Here is a 13,506-nt window from a genome sequence, read left to right as displayed (position 1 = left end):
TGCTGTGGCCAGCCCTGAAACCGTTCTGGGTATCGTCCAGAATGTTGGTACGCGACAGATGATCAGTGAGGGCGGTGTTAACGTGCACCTCCGCGAGTTTGGCTGGCCACGGGAGAAGCGAAATCGGATGACAGTTCTCCGATTTTGTATGGTCGAGAGATGGTTTTTTCAAAATGGGCATCACTACCGCATGCTTCCATTTCAAAGGCACCTGGCCAGATGATAGAGACATGTTGATTAAGTCACAGACCGGGCGAGCAAACTTGACTTTTATCAGCTACTGAAAGTGCAAAGAGTATCCCCTTTCCTAACTGTCGGGATACCTGGTTGTCACATTACTCGTTGGTGAGTACATGTGAGGTCAGTGCCAATTTGTGCAGACTTAAGAAAGTTAATTACGACAAAAACGGAGTGATCCCTATTGTATCTTGCCAGTAGTTAATCAGGTTTATCATTTGCTCTGCACATTTATTTGGTACTATGCACTAGTGAGGTCAAGCCATATAGCATTTACAAGGAACAAGGATAATTACTTAGTTCCAATATGTATTTGTTAGTTTAACAGTGGTACGAGTTACGAAAAAACTTAGAAAATTACCCAGTTCCCAATGGTACTTGTGAGCTCAGCCTGGATACAATTCAAGAAACATCAAAGGGGATACTTGGGTCCCAACAGCCATTTGTGAGGTCATTCCAGATACATAACAAGGAACAGAGAAAATTGCTCAGTTCCCAATACTATTCTTATCTTCAGCCCAGAAGTCACAGTTTTAACCTTTGCAGCCCCAGCAGTACATCAGTAGCACGATTTATTTGTCCAACCTGCCTATAACTGCTAATTCCAGGCATTCACCGGATTTTAAGAAGGTTATTGAAATATGAACAAAAAGCTTGCATTGATACAAAAACAAAGCTTTAGATTCTGCGTGACTTGCTGAAATAAGGCAGGTTTCTAAGGAGCCAAATTAAACATGACGCTACTTCAGCCCTCGAGGCAAGGAAAAGTATGTTTCTTGCCCATGTGAGAAGAGGTTGTTGAATGAGCCAGCAAATAATTTTTAAAAGACCACCATAATAGACCTGTTGGGATATCCTTTCGAGCTTTAATGACGCGAGGCCAAAGAGTTATGTGATCTACCACCAGAATATAGAGTTTTACAACCCCAACCCATATATAGCAAATACAAACAAACAACAAAAATAAGACACTGCACAGCCCAGTGATAAAGGAACCCCGTTTAAGATGGGCAAAAATGTGTAGCTCTCAAAAGGAAAACATTCTAAGCTTATGTGCTGTGGAACAGTAATGACAAGCCAGGAGTCGATCACAAGCCCATCATCTTTAACTAATCATGGGCTTCATTTTAACATCCCACTTGAAACTGGAAAAAAAATTACCCTTAACATGAGGAACTTCAAATTTTAAAAAAAAATCATCGTTTTGCAAGCAAAAAAAACCCTCAACCAATCCAGAATCTGAAAGACCAGCCACTAGTAACTCGTTATCCCTCTTTAACAGTTACTTTCCACGCACTCATTCACAGGATCTCTGGCATCCATTAACTTAGGAATGATTGCTTCTCCTTTAGTAATTCATCTTGAGGATCATGGTAACCACCAGGGAATATTATCAACTAGAAAAAACACTTGACCTGGATGGAATTGCCTAGACAACGTACTGTGTACTATAGACAGCACAAGCGTTATTGTAAAACAAAAAACACTCCAGATGATCGCCCCCCTCCTAAAATTATAAATACTGCAGCATCAATTTGTAAATATAGGTAGACGGTTTTTGTTCTTTTTAGTTCCATATCACTTAATGTTCTTCAATGTAAATGCTCTAACGCCAACTGGACATGATCCGCTTTATATAAATCCACAAATATAAAAAAGGGACCATTTGTGACACTGTTCCAGGCAGGGCAGGCCAAAACTGATTTCAGAGGCGTTTTTAAAATGCCTTTAGAGCTTCTCCCACATACATTCTATTAAATGTTGCAACGTTATGCATTTTAAAAGTGCTTAATGTGCCCATGGATATATATACTCTGTACAAAACACGTGGATTCCTCAAGCTCTCTAATGACATCTTATTACAACATTGTAATAACATGGATTTTGTTGTAATGGAGCACAACAGTGTAATTGCAGCACTGGTCGTAGGAGGAAGGATGCCCATTGCAAGTGTGGCGGGATGGCCATTTGTGACCTGCATACACAATGTACAAGCTTCTCGCCTCTCAGCGAAGTGGGTGATCATGTGGATTAGGAGTACCCCCAATATTACGGTGAAGATGGTACTACCGCCCAGTGTCTAATACGGGGTCCTATCTAAAAACCACTATGATGGATATACAGAAATAAATATATATTGATTTCTGAGGAATAAGCACATGCCATGTGTCCCAAACAATGACAATATACGCTACAGCTCTGGACATGTGCAAGTACAAAATAGCAGTACGCAAATTCACCTGGAGGAGTGAGGCACATTCCACCATACCTTGATCTTTGGGAGCTGCCATTTCTGTATCTGAAGAACTATCTGCTTCTCCGTTCATTCTCTGACGGACCACCCTCGATACACAGCCAACGGGGTCTGCTCGTAGCCTCCTCAGCAGTTCTGTGTAAAGGAGTAAAGTGTTTATAATATATGTATATGGTCTCCTCGCCACTCATCGATCTACAGCTGTGTAACCAAATATAATAGTCAATTTTTATTCTACCACGTTTACAATTGGCAAAAGTTACCTCATTGGTGGTTTCAGCAAGCGCTGTCAAAAAGCTTCGGATTGGTGCTTTCAGAGACCCTGGAGTGACTGACTCATCTCATCATGTGGTTCTCTTTCTATGTTAAATATCCTTTTCATATCAGAAAGATCCCAAAAGGGCACTTATGCTGTACACATTCTTTGCTCAATGTAATACAAGACGGATGTGCTTGAACTACACGAACTGAAAACACAGTCTAGGTCCTAGACTGTTTTCAGTTCGTGTAGTTCAAGCACATCCGTCTTGTATAGGAGATTCACACTTCCATATGCATACATTAGTACAGCACCACCTCCATCTAGGATACCACAAGCAGCAAGCACAACAACATAAAATTGTGAAACATGAGATTAATTTATGCATTTCACTCATTATTTTTTGTTTTTGTAGTTCAATCTAAATCGTGTGCCGCCTGAGCTGAGATGCCAAAGACACCTCACTCTACCTGAATTGAGGTGCCAAACACATCTTCTTCAGCCTGAGATGGGTGTCAAAGGTCTCTTGCTGCACAGAGCTGGTGCCACAGATTTTTGCTGCACATCAGCTGGGTGCCACGAATGTCTTACTGTACTTGGGCTGGCTGCCATAGAGTTTTACCTGTTATTTTTCTGTGTATGTAACCCATCTACCAGAGTGAGTCTTTTTCAACTGGCTCCCTTGTGTACTTCTCCCCTCGTTGCTTGCACTCGCCCTCCCTTGAACAGTTATAGTCCCCCCACCACTCCTCTCCCTCCCTCCCATTTTCAATGCTTGCACTGCCCCTATCTGCTGTTGTTGCTTGCTCCTACCTGCTTCAGTTGTGGTTGCTTACCCCCCCCCCACACCTCTCCCTCCCTCTATTGTTGTTGTTTGCCCACACCCCCTGCCACAACACACAAAATACGCTGACACAAGCTCCGCTGGCCACATCATAGTCTTTCCCCCACACCCTCTGTGTTGCAAGTCCTGCCTATGTGAGGTCTCCCGCCCCACCCTCAAATCAGAAGCATAAAAAATGCTATGATGCGGCCAGCGCTGAACAGGTAATATGTTTTTTCTTTTTACTTTCTGCCATGGGGCTCCACAGCATGGCAAAAAACACTGAAAGCCAATATCATGTGTAGGCGAGATCAACTGGGTTTGCCAATGTTTTTTTTCTTTCTTTGAATGGGTCCCTTTTCATTTCGTTCCTCTAATTGATTTTCTGTAAGAGTACCCTGTATGATCCCCACCCTCAAAATAGACCTACACTTGCAGCTGAATTTAACCTGCAGTGGGCTGCATCCTGTGTAGCCACCATTCCTAAATTGGGCAGTCGTCTTGGTATCGTCCATAGTGGAGCACTGTCTTGCGATTCAGCATGTTTAGAAGCATTGCGTTGACCACTTGGATCAGTTAGCAATTATACACTATACAATTAGCAATGATACCTTATACACTTTAGCACTGGAGAATGGTTGCCCAGGGCTATGTTTACTGAGCGGCCATGTATTGGTACTGTGTATAGTGCATCCTTATTTTTTACTCCAAGGTTGTCAGCATGTTGCTTCTAAATCTAGCAGCTAAATTAGAACTTTAACGAACAATTTAATACTATGCACTATATTTCTGAAGATAGAACTTGCTGCTTTAATTTTATGTTTGTATTGCAAGCAAGAGTAGGTTGCATGTTTTTCCTTTTTCTACTAGTATTATTTCAGTGCATCTTTCACATACTTGTTGAGTTTGTATGTTCGTTTTACTGTGGAAGGGTACATGGGTGGATGCAGAACAATCTTTAAGTGGAAGAATTGAGGTACGAGTACAAGAATGAATGATAAAGTGCATGTACGTTGACTTACTGAGTGCTTAAAGTCATAACTGACTAAGGAGGTACTTTCAGTTATAAACGAAATTATGCTGCTTCTCTTTTTATATAAGGTTTCGTTTTTGGCACGAAAAGTGGGTTCAGTGTGGTTCTGCAAAGATGCAATGAAGTTATTTGATTTTAGGATCTGGTTTGCTTCTTTATTTGGAGGAAGAGAACGTCCGCATACGGTAATATTTTTCACTTTTATTTAGACTTGAATACGTTTTAAAATCATTGTAACAGAGAACTGCCCCAATGGTGCTCATTAATTGTGTTAAAAAGCTGCTTAATTTTTTAATGATACATTTTGTGAGCCTTTTGTGCTATTTAAAATGTTGTTTCACTTCTAAATGTCTGCACTCATAGTTTTATTTTTAATTCAGTCTAACTGCAATGATTTTTAATTCAGTCTAACTGCAATGCTTTGCACGTACCTATGATACGTTACGTGTTCTAATTCATTGAAGTAGCAGTTTTTACAAACTATTTCCTGCTCTTGCTAGTGAACATATGAAAACGGTGTGCTCTCTGTCATCTTTTTACTACTATCCTTTCTCGAGCGGCCATATTTACAACAATCGTTTTGCACAGAACCAAATATCCACGACATTTACTCTCGTGAACCTGAAACCCACTCATTTGGGCTCACATGCTCTTTTAAGAGGCGGATGAAATGACAGCCATTACGTCTTCTCGGATTCTGACACGTGTGTCTACCTACTTTTCAGACCAGGAGTTGGTGTCTAAAACCCTTTGGGCCCCGTTGTGTCTCTACTATGTCAAAAATCAGTCTACCCGTGGCATCTGCCTGTGTGAGATGGGTGTTAATGTATTCTTCTGTGCCCCTGAGCAAATGTTCCCTTAAGTTCCCTGGTAGAGCCAGCCACACATAGACAGTACCAAAAGTCCCCCCCACCTGAGTTAGTTTTCAATAGATTTCCAATCACCTAAGTCTCGATAGATTTCCCCTGCTCGCTCCCTCTTTCTGAGTTGGATGTTATAGATCTCTCAAGTAACAAGATGTGTCGAACCAGGTCTATTTCCGCCCAACTGGTCACTTAAGTGCTGAATGTCACTCTCACCACCTGAGCTAGGTGTCAATACGTTCTACCCACTGTCTAAGATATATAAGTAGATCCACCTGCCGATGGCATCCACCTCTTTGGGCTGGGTGTCAACTTCCTCATCTATGCTCATCAGTCAAAGCTTCCAGCTCTTCTGCAGAAGAATTACGCTTCTATAGATTTGAACATGACCTCGGGTGTAGCTATTAGCTAGAATGCTTTGTTCCGTCCTGCAGTTCTCTTCTGCAACCTGCGGTTTTCTTCGACACCCGAGTAGGGAGTTCTTGGCCGAATCTCTGCCTCTAAGGCTGGTACTAATTGGCTATTCTTGTCTCCTGAGATTGGTATCCCTGGCTTCTAGGGACCCCCTGGAACCTCTCAAGTTGGTTCTCATAGCATCTGTTCAAACCTCTCGGCCACTGAGCCAGATGTCCATATCCCCTCTACTGAGTGTCTGCAGCCTCTTAGGTGGCTGGATTACCCCTTGTGGGGTATGAACATGTAACCAAAAGGTCATACACAGCTTTGCGAGCAAAGCACTAAAGTTCACTGTGCCTTGCTCTTCTGTGGCCCCAAGCAAGCTTCTGAGTTGGGTATCGCAAGCTTCTACTGAGCAGTATATTGGTGGCCTCTATCAGGCATGTGAGCTTGGTATCTCAGTCTTCTTCTGGTCCCTTGAGCTGGATGACACTAAGCACTCTGGTCCCCCTAGCTGGTTGGCTGCAGTAACTTCTAGACCTCGTCCATTCCATCTCTTCTGCACCTCAACATTCGATCTCCTGTGCCCCTTACTCTGGTGTTCCTAGCCCCTCTTAATCAATTAATCTTAGTGTCACAGCCATCTCTTCTAGGCCCTTGAGCAGGTGTTCTCTGCTTCTTCTGGGCACCAGGCTGCTTGGTCATAGCTTTTTTGTTTACATTGAGCTGGTCTCTTCTAAGTCCCCAGGTCTTTTGTCCATCTGGTCTTCTGGGCCCCTAACATCTTCTGGCCGTTGAGCTGGATGACTTAGGATTGTGCCTACACCATCTTTTTCGACTCCTTAAATGGATGTTCTGATTAGGCCGAGTTGGGCTCTTGTGACACTTCTGAGACATACTATTGCATGTCCCCAATATCTCGTCGGGACCCTAAGCTGGATGTCTCATCAGGGTCCCCAAGCTGAGTGCCTCATATTTCTTTGGGTCACAAGCTCAGTACCCATAGACTTTATTTGGGTTCCATGAGCGTCAGGGTGTCAGTTGCCACCCTCTCTTCTAGCCCCTTATGGAACACTAAACTCTAATCAGAGCACTTCAGCTGGGTCTATATGCTTTCTCTAATGTACTATCCAAGCTGCTGTCCTCTTGTGAACCTCTCCTCTGACCCTTGTGCCAAGTGTGCCTGTCATCTCGTAGGGAAAGAGTTGTGCTTTTGGATGCCCTTCTGGCTTTATCAGTAGTCCCTACTGTCTTTCCAGGCCAGTTTTGCGTTGCTTGGGCACTAATGCCTCTGCCATCTGAGATAGACGTCCCTTGTCTCATAGTTCCTGGGCTGGATATTTTGGCCCCTTGTTGGCTATGTTTGGTATGACTCAGGTCCATGCCACTCCTGCTTCGAGTGTCACCAGTCTTCTAATTTTCCCCATGCTCAAACATGCATGGCCTCTCTTTTAATCTGGAACCTACTGTGCTTGCCTCTGTTCTCTCATTGGCCTGTATAAAATGACCTTCTTCTGGTCCGTAAGGTGAATATCTTTGGGATTTCTTCTAGCCACTTCTCCTCCCTGGTCTGGGTGGGTACCTTGGCCTCTCTTATGTCTCCTGTCCTGGGAGGCGAGCCGAAGTCTCTCGTGTGGCTCCTGTGCTGAACATGACCTGCGTGCATTGGTCTCCCTACTGGTTCCTATGCTGAGTAGGTAATACTTTTGTAGTGCCGATGTTCTATTTGTATGAGTCTCTCCTAGTCTTTGCCAGGAGTACCTTATCCCCTTCTGCCCGTTGGTCTCCCTACTGGTTCCTATGCTGAGTAGTTATTACTTTTGTGGTGCCGGTGTTCTATTTGTCTGGGTCTCTCAGAGTCTTTGCCATGAGTACCTTATCCCCTTCTGCCCGTTGGTCTCCCTACTGGTTCCTATGCTGAGTAGTTATTACTTTTGTGGTGCCGGTGTTCTATTTGTCTGGGTCTCTCAGAGTCTTTGCCATGAGTACCTTATCCCCTTCTGCCCGTACGATGGGCGACCTCTCTCCTGGCCTCTCCTAAAGAGCGTCTCCTTGTCTAGCTTATGGCTCCTGTGCTGGGTCGTGGCTCGGAGGTTCACTGGCCTCGGGCTTGGTAGTATGGCTTGTCGTGGGTGGGCCTATGGTGGGCTGGATGCTATACTCTTACTTAGTCTTTGCCACAATGGGAGCCAGCCCATTAACTTGTGCTCTGAGAAGCCCCGGTTTCCCCTTTGCCAATCTGCCCCTGCCTCATGTGTATTCAGTGAAGCGGCTGTTCTCCACTCTCGTCTAACCTAGGTACGTTTAGTCCGCTCTTGACCCCTGGAGTTGGGTGCCCCATGTCCCTTCTCTGGGCCCTGCGGGGTTAAAGGTCCCGGTAGGGGTAAGGCCTCTTCGAGGCGCCTCCCGTCCGGTCCCCGCCCCCTTTCCGCACAGGCTCTGCCGGGTGGGGGCGGGACAAACCCCGTCTCCGGCCCAGCCCGTTGCGCAGCCCGGGGTTAGGCATGGTGGGGGTACGGGAGCTGGGGCTGAGAGGAAACGTCGACCGAAGAAAGGGGTGGAGTCTGGGCCGGGCGTCGACCGGGAACAGCGGCGCTCCGTACTCGTTGCCCGCATTGAGCTGCGCTTGGTCCCGACCGGGGCTCTACGGGGAGACTTGTAGGTGGGAGACCCGGGGAAGAGGCGGGGGGTCGTGGTAAACGGAAACCGTGGTGCTTCGGTTACATTTAAAGAGGGAGGGACGCCTCCTCCCCTTTAACGAGGGTTGAACGTCATGTACTTCTGAAGAGGACGATTCTGCGTGAAAGGCAGGGACTTGGGCGGAAACACCTTCCGCGGGGAAAGGAGAGGGGCACGGGTGGACGCCGGTGTTACACATACAGACGGGGTGCTGAGACCGACAGAACGCCGACTCGTAGTGCGAACCCGTCTTCAGAGGTCCGGTTTGTGGGCAAAAGGAAACCGTGCACGCGACGACTATGGGCCAGCCTAAGCAAGGGAGCGTAAAGTCTACCCCGCATCCGGGCTCCGGTGTGTTTGCACCAAAGAGATATGGCCCAGGGAGCACAAAAAAATATACAAAGTGAAGCGCAGTGTAAGAGAGAGCGAGAGAGATTCGGGCCGAGGCCTGCAGCATGGAACCGGCAGAGCGACCCGCCAAGGCACAGCCTCGCGCCAGCGGCTGCCTCACGCAGCACGCGACGGCTTCGTTTCCATCCCTCGAGGCCTCCCCGCGCGCCGTCCCCGGGGCTTCCCGTGCCCCTGCTCACGGAGCTTATTACCTCACAGAACCACCCTTCCCCGCGGCCCTTCAGCCCGTCCATGTGCACCCCTCAACCCTTGCCCGCGGCCCCCTCAGCCCAACCCTTGCCCGCGGCCCTTCCATGCGCACCCCTCGGCCCTTGCCCGCGGCCCGTCCATGCGCACCCCTCGGCCCTCTCAGCCCAACCCTTGCCCGCGGCCCTTCCATGCGCACCCCTCGGCCCTTGCCCGCGGCCCGTCCATGCGCACCCCTCGGCCCTCTCAGCCCAACCCTTGCCCGCGGCCCTTCCATGCGCACCCCTCGGCCCTTGCACGCGGCCCGTCCATGCGCACCCCTCGGCCCTCTCAGCCCAACCCTTGCCCGCGGCCCCCTCAGCCCTTCCATGCGCACCCCTCAACCCTTGTCCGCGGCCCCCTCAGCCCGTCCACGCACACCCCTCAGCCCTTCCATGCGCAGCGGTCTCCTTACCTCAGTGAAGCGCAGCCCCTCGGTGTGCCCTCGACGGCTACGGCCGCCTCGTCTCCCTCGGTCCTCCAGTCGTTCTGGCTGCCACCTTCTCCCGTTTCTCCGTAACTCGTGCTTTTCTTCCCCCCGTCTGTTGTTGGGGTCGGGTCTCCTCCCTCCGTATTTCAGCCTGCCGAAGCCGCCTCCCCTCCAGTCCTCGCTTCGGTTGCTCTGCTTCCCCTGCAAGCCGCTTCCTCAGTGCGGCTGCCTCCGCCTCCCGCGGCCTCGGCCCGGCTGGTGCTGCTGCTCGTCCCCTCCCCCTGCTCTCGGCTCCCTCGGTGCTCCTGTGTCCGGCTGCTGCTCTGGTCTCCTCCCCCTGTCCTCTCCGGCTGGCGCTGTTCGCTCTCCTCCCCCTGCTCGCGCGGGCTCCCCTGGTACAGCTCGCTCGCTCCCTCTCCTCGGGCTGCGGCTGCTGCCTCCTCCTCCCCCCTGCTTGTCGGGCTCTTGCCTCCCCTGCAGCCCGCGCGGCGCGGCTGCTCCCCTCCCCCTGCTGCAGCAGGCGCTGCCGGAGCCTCCCTGCTCCGCTGCCTGCGCTCTCCGCCTGTTACTGCTTTTCTCCCCAGTACTGTGCAAGATCCCCCGCTTCTTAATTCTGTGCTAGACACCCGTAACTTTACCCCGCTGCTGGTCTCCCCAGTTCTGTGCTAGATCACCCTTCGCAATCCCGTGATGGTTCTCGCTTGCTTTCAATCTAGACTTTCCCTTAGCTCTGTTACGGGGAATCTCAATTCTCTTTACCCTCGGCGCCCGCTCACATTTTTTTTCCTTTAGCTGCCCTGGATGATCTATTCTTCCTCATATTTGCGCCGCTTTTACTAAATTTTACCCGTCGCGATGTTTCTCCCTTCTTTTTACCTCCGGTGCTTGATGTATCGTTCTCCGCTTTTTAACTCGGTTCTGCGAGGTCTCCGCTTATTTATCCTCTTGCTGGCTTTCCTTCTTTACCCCGCCCGATGCATGGTCTCGGTTCTTAGCCCGGTTCCGGAGGATCTCCTCTACCATAGCCTGGTGCTGGATCTGTCCTCGTTAGCCCGGCGCTGTAATTGCCACGCTCCCCCCTTATCCCGGTGCTGGATCGCCTTTCTCTTATTTACTCCTCTGTTGGATTCGCCACTCTTCCTCAGATCAATGCCGGATTTTCCTTCGCCTAGTTAGCACGGTGCTAGTTCGCCCATGTTTCTCCGTCGGGCGCTGGATCGCCCCTTTCCCCTCTGTGCTGGATCTCCTCTCTTCGGTCTTAGCTCGCCCTCCCTTCCCCCTTCCTGTGGCTGCTTTGTCTGCTCTCCAGCTCTGCGGGCTCGCTGCTGCCCCGGGCGTGGACTGGCTCCAGTCCCCGCAGAGAGCGGCTCTTCCCCCGCCCCTCCATCCCGCTCTCTCTGCTCTGCCTCCCCCTCTCTTCCAATCAGCCAGCGGGCTCCAGCCTGCGCCGACCCCACAGCAGAGCAGCGGAGCCAGGCGGACGGAGAGGGAGGGCTGTGCTGCTGCCTGCCTCAGAGCTGGGGGCACTGCTGTCTGTGCCTGCTCCTCGCGATCTGGAGAGGAGACAAGCACGAAGGGTTTGCTGTTCGGATCGGGGAGCCAAAGACGGCGAAATCTTTGGGGTTTCATCATCGCTACCCACCACACGCCTGGTGGCTTACAGCAGTCCAGTCTCCAGCTTGGGACGACATTGGCTGCCGTCATCGAAAAGCATTCTAAAGGCTGCCTACTCCTATTTTCTGTAGTCCGAGCCAACAGGCACACCTAAACTTTCTGGTGGTTGTCCTGGAATAGAGCGCCAGGCACAAGGGGGAGCTACCAGTGCTGCCTGCCTTAGACAGAGAAGGAGGGCTTCACACATTATTGCAGAACTCTGTGCCTGCCCACACCAATGACAAGCGAATCCCTCAGATGTCTTGCATAACATCAAGTATGGGCTGTTTGTTGCTTGTCACTGTTGTCTGTCGTTGGCAGCGAGCTCCTACCAGCAGAAAGAGTCATGACCACTGGTGCCAGGACATCCCGTGCCACAGAACACCCGTAATCAACGCCGTTTCTAATGCTTGCTTCTGGACTCTCACAGACATTACTATTTCTACGCCCGCTATTTAACAGGATCCCACACATCAGTTGCCCGACCGTGCTAATCCTGACTGCACGAATAAAAGTCAGCACAGGCAAATACACCCCAGTCTGCTACTGTAACTTCGATATAACTCGCAGACTCGCCACCTCACCCAAACGTGCTGCCCCAAACAACGCGGCTTGCCACGCAAGGAAACCTAACCTGGTTGCTGGTGGCCCCTACAGCTGCTTGGACCACGTCCCGAGCTACAAATACTTCTCCCTAAATAATCTTGACTTCCCCTGCCATCCCGTAGGCGCAGACTAAACTCAGCCCGCCGAGCTGGCATTCTCTGCTTTCCCCACGGACCCACAGCTTTTCTGAATGCCACCTTGTCCCGGCCTGTACTGGTCCCGGCACTACACGTTCCGCCCCTATGGACTGGCACCGCTTCTCTCACACTTTCTCAGCAGGTAAAGGCCCCGCTCAGACCCTCTCCCTTGTTCACGGATGCCCCTCCCCTCCCAGGTGTCCACCTGACAAACAAAAAAACTCGCACCGCCCCGTGTCGGATCCTGCCATCCAATGCCCGTATGTTGTAACACTTGCTAACTTAAGCTCACCCAGCGCGTAGTTTGGAGAGGCGAGGTATATGAGAACAGGTCAGCGCCACCTGGTCTCACCCTCTTCTTGCTAACCTTAAACTGCTGCTTCTAGATCGACACAATTTATTTCTAGCTCTGCTGCGATTTAAAAATTTCCATGTCTGCCCAGTTTAAATTGACACTAGCCGTGAAGCACGGGAGGAGATATGACGTGTGCCTCCCTCTTTCCACGTACACTTTATTTTTTTATTAGATTTTTCTCCAACTCCACCTTTGTTGTCAGGGGCGTCATCTTCTGCTATCCAATCCCTGACTGGAGTACGCCTGCTGAAACGGACGATAGGCCCAATGAGATCTTAACAAGGGAAAGTCAATTGGGTGCAATGCAGAAGTGTCTAATATGTCCTTCCCCGCCTTCAAATAAACAGCCTGAGAGATTCTTCGAACACCATGGCGTTTAATTTGGTTGCGTGTTCTGTCTGTCTGCACCACGCGTCCAGCGGGGACGGGCAGTGGATAGGTACACGCTCCGTGTACATATTTTTTAAGGCTGTGTTCGTTCGAAGCACTCGGCACTTGTTCGTCGGTGCGTAGATGTCGCTGCATTATGTCTGCAGCGCATGCTAATACGTCCAGGCGGCTATTTATGCCTGTTCGGTACATCACACAATTGCTTTGTTGGCGTTGACTAGATACACATGCAAACGACGCTGGAGTAGTGCTGCTGTCAAGCCTACAACAGGTCGTTCCTGTTTCCATGACCAGTCCTTAGCAAATCTAGTCTCCACCCTCAGCAGCGTCTCATTGGGTAAAGTTATCGCTTGTGTGTGTTTGGGGTGAGGGGCTGTTAGCCGTGTGTGTTTTGGGTGAGGGAGGGGGCAAACATCCGAATACTAATTTGTCATTGATTTCTACTGTCACTGGAGAACAGACACCAGCACTGATAGCTTTGAGATGCAGTCTATGTATATGCATAAGTCCCATGCGCACGCCAGTATACCTACATACAGTGTCTGCCATTTGCACTTGGGCGCGCGCGCACAAACTCCATCCCTCTTGATCAGACACGTTGTACGCCAGAGCTCATAGCCAATACAGATCCGTTTTTCAAGAGGCACCATTCGCAGACAGTGTTGCACAAACCCTCTTTTTCAAGCAAAGAATATACACGCGGACATTGTATTGAGTATTTACTACTAGTGTTCTTCGGAATTCAAAGTCCGCAA

At 49.7% G+C, this 13,506-nt stretch overlaps 1 protein-coding gene across 6 annotated transcripts in view; it reads right to left on the bottom strand.

The window, feature by feature from the left end:
- The window catches only part of UBTF (upstream binding transcription factor), a 163,773-nt gene extending 152,839 nt beyond the window's left edge, over positions 1–10,934 (bottom strand). The window contains exons 1-2 of one of the 6 annotated variants that reach the window (XM_078645187.1): positions 9,596–10,934; positions 2,507–2,626 (exon numbers count right to left, since the gene is read on the bottom strand). In XM_078645187.1, coding sequence (XP_078501313.1) covers positions 2,507–2,564 — 58 coding nt within the window. In that variant the 5' untranslated portion in view covers positions 2,565–2,626; positions 9,596–10,934. Of the gene's footprint in view, positions 1–2,506; positions 2,627–5,550; positions 5,571–9,595 lie in introns of those variants that run through there. The other 5 variants (XM_078645189.1, XM_078645191.1, XM_078645192.1 and 2 more) reach the window with 5 other exon arrangements.
- Positions 10,935–13,506: the final 2,572 nt, after the last annotated feature.

This window comes from Lissotriton helveticus, chromosome 5_1 (genome assembly GCF_964261635.1).
Source record: "Lissotriton helveticus chromosome 5_1, aLisHel1.1, whole genome shotgun sequence".
Lineage (NCBI taxonomy): Eukaryota > Metazoa > Chordata > Amphibia > Caudata > Salamandridae > Lissotriton > Lissotriton helveticus.
Note: the sequence above shows the minus strand (reverse complement) of the source record. Positions and strands in the feature narration are given on the sequence as shown.